At 39.3% G+C, this 14,136-nt stretch overlaps 1 protein-coding gene across 2 annotated transcripts in view; it reads left to right on the top strand.

Annotated features, from left to right (window-relative positions):
- LOC145992174 (uncharacterized) overlaps nucleotides 1-13,623 on the top strand; it is a 53,774-nt gene extending 40,151 nt beyond the window's left edge. For both annotated transcript variants that reach the window (XM_083128472.1, XM_083128471.1), the window contains 3 exons: nucleotides 3,669-3,850; nucleotides 9,208-9,322; nucleotides 11,793-13,623. In XM_083128472.1, the coding sequence (XP_082984598.1) occupies nucleotides 3,669-3,850; nucleotides 9,208-9,322; nucleotides 11,793-13,057 (1,562 nt within the window). In that variant the 3' untranslated portion in view covers nucleotides 13,058-13,623. The remainder of the gene's footprint in view (nucleotides 1-3,668; nucleotides 3,851-9,207; nucleotides 9,323-11,792) is intronic.
- The last annotated feature ends 513 nt before the right edge of the window (nucleotides 13,624-14,136 follow it).

The raw sequence follows: 14,136 nt of genomic DNA, 5'->3' as shown, positions 1-14,136 counted from the left end.
AGCGTACGGAATCCCGAATCGAGAGCTTCTTCACTCGAGTAAATAACGCTCGCACAGGCAAAACGAGCGGTATACACTCGAAGCCGAGTTGTACACGTACAACCGTAATTTGTCTGTGGGAGTGGACTCTCAAATATGCATCGTGAAGTCAAAGACGCAGCGAAATTGAAACTTAAATTAACATAGTCACCATCCCCATGTTAGTCTATCTTACAAATGTGTCCATCACAGTGATATTTGGAAATGAAATAGATGACTGTGGGCTGAAACAACCAAGGCGAATATTTTGCAAATATGTGTCTACGATTATTGTAACATTAAAATGATATTCCACTGTAGCGTAGCACGCTCGATGGTGGGAGATTCGAACCCGGGACGCTTTGATTACAAGTCGAGATAGTTACCACTTCTTTAAAGGTTCTACCAACATTTTATTTAATTATTATTTTCTGTTGTGCTTCCCGTCATATCCCTTTCCAATTTTTCATTTTATTCATAACTCTCCTATCACGACCTACACAAAAGTTTCTACCTTATCCAGGATTCGAGACCGCGATCCCTGGCGTCGTAGTGTCTGCGCTGGCCATTTCGCCACGGAAGTCGACAATACACCGCAATAGAAAGAATGAGATGGAATTGTAAGAAAAAGAGAGAAATAAATAAAAAAAACAATAACAACAAGAGATAAATCAATAAAGAAAAAGAAGAGGGAGAGAGTAATGAAGAAAAATAGAGAAAAACAAAAGTTGAATTAGAAACTAGAGGAAAAGGAAAAAGAGAGAATATGAGAGAAAAAGAAGATAGAAACAGCAAGAAATAAAGTAAATAGAGGAAAGGAAAGAGAAAGAGGGGAAGAGAGAGGAGGAAAATGGAGAGGAGAGAGAAGCAAAAGAAAAAGAAAGAAATTGAGAGGAGAAAAGAGAACTGTATAGAGCACGAAAAAAGAGAAGCAAGGGATAAACATGGAGAAATAGAGAGTGAGAGAGAGAACACGAAAGAAAGAGAAGGGGGAAGAAGATGAGGGACAGAGAAACAAAGGAAGAAATTGCGAAGAAAAGAGAAAGGCAGAGGGCACGAAAGTCAGAGAAAGAGGAAAACAAAGAAATAAAGCAATAGAGGAAATCGACGTGACAAACAGAGAACACGAAAGAAAGAGAAGAAGGTAAAGAGAAGAACAAAGGACGAAAGGTTAAAGGGATAAAAGGAGAGAGGCACGAAAGAAAGAGAAGACGATGGAAAACAACGATAGAGGAACAGAGATATGGCTCGAAAGAAACAAGTAAGGGAAAGAAGAAAAACCAACCATCACTTCGAATCAGAGCGCACACCGACGCTATAAAAAGTGCTTAAAAAGATACCAGCAAGTGTTGTTTACTTTTTGACACTCGCTCTTGCCTCATGAGAAAGCAAATTCCCTTGCGATGACTCAACTGAAGGTGCGAGAGGAGTCTTACGAAGTGCCGTTTCTTGGCAAACACTTTGTTCTACGCGCGACGATGCTACTTTTAACGCCTTTAATCTGCACGTTTCTTGCCAGACAGGATTCGTTGACACCATTGCGTGGGGGACGGAATTTCCTGTTTGCTTTGATATAAAAGTTCACAGAAGCTAATCGGGCCTGATTTAATTTTTGTTATCTAGCGTCGCTTTTCTGCCACTTTTGACTAATCGCGACGATGAATGATGATGATATGATGTAATTGATGAAGGGACTCTTCTCCAGACCGAGGGGCCTCCCCGGTGGTGTGATGGTGACATCGCCGCCTTGTAATCATGCGATGCTGGGTTCGATACCCAGTAGATACCCACATACTGGTTCGGATCCCACCTTAAACTTTAGGTCCAGTCCCGATTAACCTTTCTGTGCATAAAGTGGGCTTAAAACAACAACTCATTCATACATTTCCAGGCCTAACGCGGAACCCCTGGCGTCGTATCGCGCTGTGCTAACCACTCCACCACGTAGGTCGGTGTTAATCGGGACTGAAGTCTGCTATTCTGTATAGTATATCCAGTGGCGGCGATTAGGGGGGCAGTTGCCCCCTACTTTTCACCACTTTTGCCCCCGTACTATGCTGAAACGTATTTACAAAGGGAAATGAACTGTCTTCCCCCCCGTTATTGAACTCAACGCCGCTAATGAGTATATCCAAAATTGAAATTATCCAACGGATAATCAGTACTTCTAAAATGTGAATCCAATATCTTAAATAAGAATGTATCCAGTTTTGACTATAAAACATTTCCCTTTACTCGACTTATAAGTAAGATTGTTTTAGTTTGTTTTTAAGCCCACATTATGCAAAAAAAAAAGGTTAATCGGGACTAGACCTACAGTTTAAAGTGGGATCCGCCAGGTATTGAACCCAAGATCCTTGAATAAAAGGATACAACGTTACACAATCTGGAGGCACTTATAAATAGCCTAATCTTATTTCCAATTGCTCTTCATTGAGGGAGATTTCAGACCGAAGCGACACGCAACACATATCGCTTGGGAACGAACCAATCAACATCAACTTTTCCCACAAACCTGCATTCTATTGCGTCGCTTGTCGCTTCTGTGTGAAATCCTCCATACACGCCGTGGGTAATTATCAAAAGGCGAAAACATAAATATATGCAGAATGCTACCTCCATTTGGTGCAAGGTGCATAAATCTTAATCTTAAACCTCAGCTAGAATATCTACAGGGTAGGGTTCTTTGTAGACAACGAAACCAGACAGGATGCCTTCCAATGGAGACGTTTAAACGAATATATTATATAAACAAGAATACATGGAAATAGAATATTTACATGATGAGCTACTTTTCTCTATAATTCTCATTTACAGTCAATTTTTATCTTTATATATATTTTATTATTTATCCTTCAATTTGTATATTCTTCTATATGGACTTCCTTCTTAATGGACGGTCTGGATCTGGACTTCCTTCTTAATGGACAGATTTGAATCTGGACTTCCCTCTTAATGGACGGTGTGGATATGGACTTCCTTCTATTTCCGATTTATAGATTCCTATATCCTTTTTCCAGCTTTTTCCCTTAAGCTTTGGGAATTATACTAATCTCCCCCCTTGCGGCTGCGATTGAAACGCGCCAACACTAAATATGTGCAACAATGTGTATACTTGGTGCCAAACGACTGACACGCGCAACCAAAAGTTCTGTGGGGTGTCGACTGGAACGCGCCGCCACTGGGGTAAACAAAATTTCCGCTATGGGAATGGTAAATCAATCAGACAGATGCAAGATCTGTTCAAAGACACAAACTTGTATCAGTGCTTTGACTTCTTTAATTTTGGTATTAACTTACATATGATCACTGATTTGATTTATCGAATATATACATAATTTATTTCTTTTATATTTATTTTTTATCTTCTTATATTAGATTTTATTGTTTTTCATCTTTCCCATTCGTTTCATTCTTATTTATATAGTTATTCACGTATATTATGTTAATTCTTAATTTTGCACGCCTGGTGCTGCCATCTCTGTTCCGCTTTTGCAAACTTTTGCTTAGTCCTATTGGGTACATAACAAAAAAAGAATAACCTTATTGTTAATACGCTTAGTACACATTGATATAGCCTATACCTTGAGTTTGTTTTACTAATTGTTGTGTGGTACTAGTTGTTGATATTATTATTATTATTATTTCAGAGAAGAAGAAGCACGTAGCCCCTGAAAAGGTAGTAAAGTTGGATGCATTGAAGAGGACACCCAGAAAACGCCCCGACTGGGGGCAGATGATGAAAGAAGTTGAAGCGGGAATACGATTACGTCACATCGAGTGCAACGATCGAAGCAAGCCGCTTCTGCCCAAAGTCAAGGCCAAAGGACAGGTAGGTTGTTCGAGCGTCAGGAAATTGCAGTCATTGCCATTGCGTCATGTGAAAGTGGTGTTACCACATGTGTCTGCTAGGAAGCAAATTAAAAAAATGTGCATCCGGATATGCTAAACAAGTTAGTGGCGCTAACATACTTTACATGGGCGTGTGGGGCTCGAGCCCACCCAATAATTTTCCTCGTATTGTTATTATACTTTAGAAATTAAGTCCCCGCGTTTTATAAAATAAACTGTTTTATAATTATGCACTCTCACAACTTAATTACTCTTCATATTAATTTGTTGGATTTCCAATTTGATAGTTGTCAGCAGTGGCGACGATTTGGAGGGGGCAGTTGCCCCCCACTTTTTCCCAGTACAAAAAGAAAGTAAAGCGTCTTTGCCCCTCAGTTTTGACACCCAATCGCCGCTAATGGTTGTCAGTGTTCTTTATTATATTTGGTTGATGCATAAGTTCGTAGCGTTTGTGATTGGTATGGCCACACTGCGGTGTTGGAGTTTGTTTATCGTTTAATGTTCATCAATTGGAGTTGCATTGTTGTGCATTGAATTTTGCAGATTTGAAGGAAGACAGTGATAGTTGTGGGCTAAAGAACAATAAGTGTCAAGCGGGAAAAAATCGAACACTTCCGACATATTCTTCTGTTTGAGTTTAACAGAGGAGCAAAGGCAACGGAGGTGGCTCGAAACGTTTGTGCCATGTGGGGACAATGCCAACGGGGAAAGCGAGGCAAGAAAATGACTTTTGTCATTTTAAAGAGGGCAATTTTGACTTCAGTGATTCTCCGCGTTCAGGAAGACCATCGGGCTTTAATGGTTTAAACGCTTTAATCCACGATGATCAACGTCAGTCGACCCGAGATGTGACCATTCAACCATCGTACGACATTTGCATGCGTAAGGTTCAGGATACCGCACACGCTTTAAGTGAAAACACCACAAATCGGCGAGTACGACAGGAAGTTCTGCTGCAACACGATAATGCACGGCCACATTCCACTAGCTGTTATACAGGATCTTGGTTGGGAGGTTATTCCACACCCTCCTTACTTCCCATGTCTTGCGGCCTCCACCTTTTCAGCTCTCAATCTACCAATCTTCAAGGAAACTCCTTTCGTAACGAAATTGCTCTTCAAACTTGGCTTGGCGACGTCTTTAACTGCAAGTCAGTTGATTTCTTCAGGCGTGGAATCGAAAAAATGCCTCAGCGTTGGTAGACAGCAATGGACAATGAAGGATATTACTGATTAACTTCTGTCTTTTGCATAAACCCAATACATTACCCGTGGTCACTTCGGGACTCCTCGATGGAGTAGTGGTAACGTCGTTGTCTTGTAATTAAGGGGTCCCGGGTTCGATACCCGGTGGAGGCACATAGTGGTTCGGATCCCACTTTAAACTGTAGGTCCAGTCTAAATTAGCCTTACTGTGCATAAAGTGGACTTAAAACACCAAATCAATCAGTCGAAGTAAGGGAGGAGAAGGGCCTCTTATGGCCAGTGTTATGTAGGATACTGCCTAAATTCATACAACAAATCTCCAATAGTTAGCGCCACTAGAACTAGTTCTGATGCAACAATGCAAAGATTTAATGGAACTTCCAGACGGAAGCGACACGTGGCACTTGATAGCGAATCTTCAGAAGTTCACTTTATGCACAGATAGGCCAATCGGGACAGGACCTATAGTTTAATGTGGTATCGGAACCATTATGTGCCTCCACTGGGTACGTATTGCATCCCTCGATTCACTTGTTGCTTGTGTCTCGCTCGGACTGTAACGTGTCGCCTCGGTCTGTTTGTCGCGCATGCGTGGCAAATACTTTCTTACAGTGTCATATGTCACTTCGGTCTGAAGGCTCCCTTGTAATTATTTTGCCAGTTTCGTTGATTTCTCGTATATACTGTAGATTTCAGATTTTCAATAATAAATTTGCCCATTTCATCATGTTCTAAATAATGAAATGGCATTTCTAAACGCCCCCAATAATATATCACTGACTCAGAACAAAATAAATCTTAAGTAATGAAACAGGAGAATTTCGTGTATAGAAAAGTGTATGTTCGCGTTTTTAGTCCACTTTCTGATCAGATATGCCAATCGAGACTGTATGACATAATCGAAACATTTTAAAGTGGGGTGCGAATCACTGTCTAATGTCCCGACACCTTGATCACAAAACAACAGCATTAACCAGACACGGTCTTAGGAAGAAGCAACTCCCGCGCCAGATAAGAATAATTGATTTTGTACGGTTTATTACTAGTTTGTGGGAGGCTGGTGTTTCCATTCAACTAGTCCTATTTTTCCTGACTTTCGGATGATTTTGACATTCATCCAAACTACTGAACTCGTTATTCTAAAAGGTACTACCTACAGAAAATCGTGTTCAAATACTTCAATCAAAAATAGTTAATTTGCACTGGTCGTTTAATTATAGAATGAAATCGTGATGTGAAAATATTATTTGACACGAGACAATGTAAATTCACTACGCATCAAAATTCAATGGAAAGTAAAGATTAAAAATTGTCACTTTAACACACCCAGTCCTGTAATTAATATAATGAACATCGCACCAATGGCAAATGGGAAATGGTTGGTTGGTTGATTGATTTGGTGTTTTAAGTCCACTTTATGCATAGTAAGGCTAAAAGGGACTGGACATACAGTTTAAAGTGAGATCCGAACCACTATGTGCCTCCACCGGGTCTCGATTACAAGGCAATGACGCTACCACTGCGCCAGGAAATCGAAAATGAAAAGGAACGCTAATTTAGAAAATTTTATATAATATAATAATAATCCTATAATTCTCAGTTTTAGTCTTCAACATGTTAGATAATAATACGAAATGTAAAAATTAAATGTAATAATCTTTATATTATGATTACATAGGAATTCATGTGTTTCGGAATAAAGAACAAAAACATGATTTCTTCGGACTTCTGAAAAATTTTGTTTAAAGGCCCAGCGAAAATTGTATGCCCCATGTCCCGCACCAACCCTGGCATTCATTAACACTATGACATCGAAAAGCCCATTTTTGGAATGTTACATGGGAAAGTTTGCATGTGCCAAGGGTACTTTTGCATGTGCATGCCTTACAAGAAGTGCAAGGGGGAAACGGTTATCAAACAAGTCCTGCCGATTGCAACGCACGGATTGCTCTTTTATCTATTATTATGAAGTCAATGGGTTTTTACCTAGGGTTACCAGACGTCCGGTTTTTCCCGGACATGTCCTACATTTTAGCCTTATGCCCGGCGTCCGGGAGGAATTTGAAAAATATCATAAATGTCCTACATTTTGAGCGTCACATAATACTAATTATGAAAATACGTGTTTCAGTTGAACAAAGAGAAGTTATGCAAGTTACAAGTCTATGGGCTGCGCTCCCAAACTCAATAGTGGCATTTATTTTGGTTCAGCCATTGCCCAAAAAGAACATAAAAGTTTCTGGTAGAACAAAAACGGAAGCAATTAATGAACAAAGTTTTGGAGCCACATTCTGATGATGTCACTGCTCAGTGTCTAAGTGGAATTTCTTGCCTTGGGGTTTAAACTGATGGAACAAGATGTTTCCTATTCTTAAAGCAAGGGGTGTAGAGAACAAAGCTATTGAATTAAAACTACCCTAGATGCAACTTCTGGAACCATTTCAAGTTATGGTAATTGCTGAATATTTGTTTACCATTCCAGGTCATAATGAGAGAGTACTTTTATTACCAGCAACATAACGAAGTCAAGGGAATTTCTTTTTTTCCAAAAAGTCTGTAGAAAATTTGTACTGGGGTTCAGCATAATTTCACAGAGTTTCACTGTTCAGTGTTAAATCTGAAACTTTAACAAAAATTGGCTTCTCTGAGAAGTATCAGTTAAAACAAGTACTAAGAAGTGTATTGTGTACAATTAAATACAATTTTGGAAATTTTACATTTAAGGATTCATTTTTTTTCAAATTTGAAAATTGTAATTTTTAAATTACTTTCTAACATGTTCTGGAAATGTGTGTTATATATTGTGAAAGTTTTGTGTCCTACATTTTGACTTAAAGTCCTACATTTTGGGACATTATGTCCTACACTTCCCTTACATCGATCTGGAAACCCTATTTTTACCACAAGGATTCCAGCTTCGTGAAGTCAAGGGGTGGAAAGGGGGCGGTTCTTATATTCGCACAGAATGGTCTAATTCTAAAGTTCAAATCAGCATTGAGGAGGGTCGCATAACTGTTTTTTTCATGACATGCCCTTTGATCTTCTGAGCTAACCTGTTGGTTATAGCTTTTGCCTTTGATGCGAGCGATCCGGTTTCGATTCCTGGTGGGAATCTCCAACAAGTCAGTGTTTACCCAGTTTCCTGAGGACAATTGGGTAGCTTCATGGTATCAATAGTAGCGGACCCCGGTCTAGAAAGCCAGAAAAAACAGCGACGATGGGACTTGAGGCGCTGACAACGCGTCACCTGACGAAAAGCCGATTGGCAAGTTGGTTCTTAACGTATGTATGCTCCACAGGGTTTGTTTGGGAGAGAGGGATACACCACCACGTTTATGGCTAATACAATGGTAACTTAGGGTGTGTTTACTGTATATAGAGAAATAGTAAGAGGAGTTCAACTTTCAGTAGCCCGGGGATAGTAACATTTTAATAGATACAATAACAATAATAACAATTAATTTCTGTTATTTGATGCTGTTACTAATAATAATTATTATTATTAACATTACATACTTTACAATTAATCAATAAAATATTTCCCCTTACACGATCTCAATACATAATGTGCATTAAGTGTATTAGCAATAAGATTATTATTTTTCATTATCTATTATTTTTCATTATCTTGTGTTAGATTTCTATTTTCACATTTCGATAATTATCCATCAAAATATGTTTGAATTTCATTTTTTCAAGCTACTTGGGTTAATTATTTTCAATTATATTTTATTTTTCACGTAAACTCTGAAACATGTTAATCCGCATTTGATCTAAGCTATTGCTCTTCCCGCGCTTGCCGAACGTTGACCTTTCTAGCTAGTGGCGTGCCCAAGGGGGGTTAGTGAGGGTCATAACTCTCCTCTTTGGTTCAGTATTCCTTAAAAAAAAAAAGGAACGTCCAAGGCAGGAAAAAATGGCAAAATGAGGACTGACTACCAAAAAAGTATGCGTACCACGCGACGTTGTAGCTGTCAACGCTTCGTTATGGAAAGGCAACAGGTTGGACCAAACGCGATTATAATCGGAATAACTTAACATGGACCATGTGATTGCGTACGTAGCATCAGTGATAAAATACATCTTTTAATGTTTTGAAAAAGTCAATGGATTCTTGTCCTTGTCTTTTCAGTTTGTGTACGAGTCAGAGAGGGCCAATCTTCATAGCAAGTTGCTGACCGAAATCCAAACGGGTGTGAGCCTGAAGAGGGTGAAATGTAACGACAGAAGTAAACCACTTTTAGAAGGTAAAGAAAGCCACGGCAATTACTTTTTTCTGCTAGAATGTCTGTATTCGTATTGACCAATGTGGGAATTAAACGTTTTGCTTTGGGTGGCCTGAGTGGCGGATGGTCAATGGAAATAAGAACAGCTCTGTTTCCTTCCATCCATACATGTAATATGTGTTGTGTCTTAGCTATAATGGAGTAACTCCTGAAAGTAATTTAGAGTTACTTTCTAGTAAGGTAAGTATAACCAGTCGTCGCCTTGTAATGAAAGAAAAGGGTTCCGGGTTTGATACCCGGTGGAGGCATACACTGTGTAAGTGGTTCGTATCCCACTTTAAACTGTAGGTCCAGTACCGATTAGCTTATCTGTGCATAACAGTGGACTTAAAATGAACATGATTGGTCAGTTTGCTCAAGAAGCCATGAAATAGCAGTTTGTCAGATTCAGATAAGTACCTGTTAAATGTCCAGGAACCCATGAATTCTAATGGGTTCTATTGGGTTCCACAACAGGAACGGAACCTTTCTTCTCGCACAATTTAAATTCGGTCCAAGTTGTGTCTTGTTTCATTTTAATACGGAACTTGAACCCTATTTAAATTGATCTGGAAAAAATGTGCCTGGACCGTATTTAAATTCATCCGGGAAAAGGTCCCTGGACCGTATTTAAAATGATCCGGGGGAAAAGTTCCTGGACCTCATTTAAATTGATACGGAAAAAAGGTGCCTGGACCGTATTTAAATTCATCCGGAAAAAATGTGCCTGGACCGTATTTAAATTCATCCGGAAAAAATGTGCCTGGACCGTATTTAAATTCATCCGGGAAAAATGTGCCTGGACCGTATTTAAATTGATCCGGGGGAAAAGTTCCTGGACCTCATTTAAATTGATACGGAAAAAAGGTCCCTGGACCGTATTTAAATTGATCTGGAAAAAGGTTCCTGGACCGAATTGAAATACTTTACAGATAAAAATGTTCTTTACGGTCCAGAACCCATTTACGCTTGCTGATTTTCTCTCCTGGACCGGAATTGAATTTATTTACAAATCCTGGACTTTTAACAACCCTGCCTATGAGTCATATTGTGGTTGCGCAGTAAACACAGCTCCAACTTGTTAATTATTCGCATTAGACATGAATGATAATACGTAAGGCAAACATTTTTTCATGTAGGCAAAAAAAATCGCTTCATAAAAAATCAACGACATTTCTGATGGGAGGAAATGAGTGATTACCTGCCTGGATAATGCTTGTAATTTTCGTAACTGTCCAACTCCGTGTACCCTGCTGGAGTCACCATCTACATGAAGCCTCTGCGTCATCAAACAAAATAGAGAACACTTCACCACACACCTGAGTTTGTCCTTGCACAATTCGCCAGGAGCATCCAAGCAGCCACGATTTCCTACAATACTCGTAATGGATCCGTTCAGAGCTGTAAGCAGAAAATTACTTTACTTTTCAATAACGGAAACATTGAGTATCAGATTGTTGAGTGGCAAACATATCTATAGAAATAATCATTAAAAGTAATAAAAACTGTTCTAAACTAATTGAAAAGTGGAAAATAAAGTTGTAAGAGCAAAATGTGCACTATAATATAAAGTTGTGCACTTAGAAAGTCAAATACAGAAATAGTCGTTTGGATTGTTACTAAGACGTGGGTACATACGCTTAAAAGTGCACATATATATGTCTAAGAAATGTTTTACACATTTAGAAAAGTACTGAAAAATTAGCGAAAAGAGGGAAGTAGGCACGTAAAAGAGAGTAAGCGCGAACAAGTATTTGTGTAGAAAGACACTAAAAGAAATTAACACCAAACTTAATTTTTTGAGGAAAATGTCTATTCATTTTTGTAGTATTCCCAGAAAATGTTTTAGTTATTATATTTACTATTTGATATTGATAATTACAATTGAATCAAACATGTTTGATTACCAACAAGATAGTTTGTGATTGCAGTCAAGTTTCGTCAATTTTATACACATTCCATTCATATCCAAGACCTAACAACAATTAATAAAATTGTCTAGCATTGCGTGACATGCACTTTGTTAACTTTACCATTTGATTTGATTTGGTTTATTTTACTTCACTTGTATTACGCTTTTTGGCTAGCCGAGAATATGAGGATGATTGACGATATGATAAAATTGATGAAGGTACACGCACAAAGAACACCCATTCTCAGGCCGGGATTTGACCCCCGGGGCCCCTGGCGTCATAGCGCGCTGTGATACCATAAATCCACTTACCCCTCTTCTCTATGCCACTTCTGTAGGTACCATTTTATACAAAATATTCCAATTCCTTTCAAAGATTTATGTATTCCAACCAGCGCTTGTTATGTGGGGGAGGGGTGTTCCTATGGCTTAACATGGTGACAATGAGACAGCTCAGGGTGTAAATTTTCCTAGCTAGGGTAAAATCTAGCAACCCCTTCCACATCGAGCACTGATTCCAACATATTCGTTTCGTTCCAGGTCTGAAGAAGTTCAGAAGACAGCTGACGATTGAAGAGCAAATACAGAAAGCTGAGGAAGAAGAAGTAGTGGAGCCCGACGAATTGGATGACATTGATAAAGTGCGTGACGACCTCCAATCCACGAAGCAGATGCTGGCTTTGGAACTTAAGAATAAAGAGAACGTGGAGAAGGAAAACAGGAACCTCCAAATCAAAATCCTAACTATGGAAGAAGAACTGGAAAAACTGAAGAAGAATCAGAAGAACATAGAAAAGGTCCAGATGGAACTTGCGAACCGTGGACTGTCGAAGTCTTCTAGCAGATTGGCTCAGCAAGACGGGAAACTCGAGAAACAACGAAGTAAGGCGAACATGAAAGAGAAGGATCTTGTCGAGGAGGAAATCAACTCGCTCAGGGGCCAAGCAGAACTTGCCAGAAAGACTGCAGACGAGTATGAGAACAAGTACAAGAACGCCAGCCAGGAACTTGTCAAGACCAGAGCCACCTTGGAAGACACGATTCACAAGAACATGGTTCTGGAGAAGAGGATCAAGCATTTGCAGGAGAAGAAAGGAGCGCCGGCAATGGAAACGGTGAACACTCAGACAGACGGTGGGGTCATCGTGAAGCAGCCATCGAGGAAGCAAATCAACAAGAAGCAGGAAAGCATATCTCAGGATGAAGAAGAGGAGGAAGAAACCGAGGAGGAAACAGAATCAGAGAGTGACGAAGAAGTAGATGCCGAGGCAGTGAAGGCGAAGAGGATGGAAAGGGAGCTCAAAATGTTGCTGTCCAAAATGAAGACACTCGATGATAAGGAAATGGCGGCAAGGAACGAGAGGAAGGCTCTGAAGGAGCAGATGAACAAGTTGCAGAAAACGCTCAAGGACGAGAGGAAGAAGCAAAAGGAGCTGCAGAAGGAGGTTGACAAGATGGCGAACCTGCTTAAGGACATAGACGAGGAGGAGGAGGAAGAAGAGAAAGATGATGACGAAGAGGAGGACGACGAAGAAGAAGAAGAGAGTGAAGAAAGTGAGGAAGAGGAAAGTGAAGAATCGGAGACTGAAAGTGAGGAGGACAATGCAAACGAGCCGCACGAGAAGAGAATTCGGAAACTACAGGATCGTGTGAAGAGCCATGAAAACACATTCAACGCGCTCAAGAAGGGAAATTATTTGCTGAAAGCAAACATAGATCGCCTGAAAGACGACCTTGAAAAGCAAAAGGAGAGCTATGTTGCTCTGCAGGAAGATCTTAATTCAGTGTTGGCAGAACTTGGTTGATTGAATTACCTTGCATGTCTTGTCATCGGTATAACATCAGAAACAAGGCCATGTATTGTAAGCACTGCCTTAAATATGCTGAAGAAATACATAAATATATTATATTCTGTATTGTCGGCAACATATAGCTTATCTTGTTCAGCAAGGTTGGAAGTTTTGTCCAATTTTCACGAAATATGTTGTGCTGTTATGTAATTTGAAACCAGCTTTGTCAAATATTTCTCAATTTGAATACTTGTTTGGTCCTATTTACTTGAAAAATATTACGTAACATTAACAATGCTCAAAATCACTTGTGAGGACCACTTTGCAATATTACTTGCTTTGTAAATTAATCTGTACATAAGCTATACAAGCTACTAATTGCTTTGTGTGGTATGTGTATGTGATACATGTGTGAGTATGTGTGTTTGTGTGCAAGTGAAAATAATCAAAGCATTTCTTTTTATTTATTTCTGTATGTGTGTGTGTGTGTGTGTAAGTGGTGGCTGTTCATTATATTTTTCAATGAAACCCATGTTTATTATAGTGAGTATATTTTGAAATACAATAAATGATAAAAAAATTCCTGCTATTTTTTCAGTTTATTTTAAAAAGGTAGTGATTGCTGCTACAACTGTTTTAAGCATTCCCATTGGCTGGTAGCTTTTTGGGGTAGTAAATAATCTGTGGTGGTTATGTTAGGCTTCTTGGGTTTGGTTCTCTTAGAAGAAGACAACGACGAAAATGGTTGTAGCAGCAATACCGACCTTTAAAAAAACTGTAACATATTTATCTGTTCGTAGTAGGATTACATTTGATGATATTATGAATAATTCATTAAATCATTAGGACCAATGGACATTTCCACTACTTTTTTAAATATCATTTTTAAAATCTACACCATCGACAAATAACCCCTGCAATTTTCCACGTTCATGTGCGTTCGTTTTTAGGTTAAAAAAATCGAGTTTCTAATTTTCGAGCCGAGCGTTGCGCGCAAAACACCTACGCCATGTTGTGACGTCGTTGTTCGGCTCGTTCTGTCATCTGCACTTCGCGTTGGCTGCATTTGGTGTTAGGACGTGTCTGTGTTTGCT

The sequence above is a fragment of the Lepisma saccharinum genome, chromosome 9 (genome assembly GCF_977018435.1).
Source record: "Lepisma saccharinum chromosome 9, izLepSacc3.1, whole genome shotgun sequence".
NCBI lineage: Eukaryota > Metazoa > Arthropoda > Insecta > Zygentoma > Lepismatidae > Lepisma > Lepisma saccharinum.
Note: the sequence above shows the minus strand (reverse complement) of the source record. Positions and strands in the feature narration are given on the sequence as shown.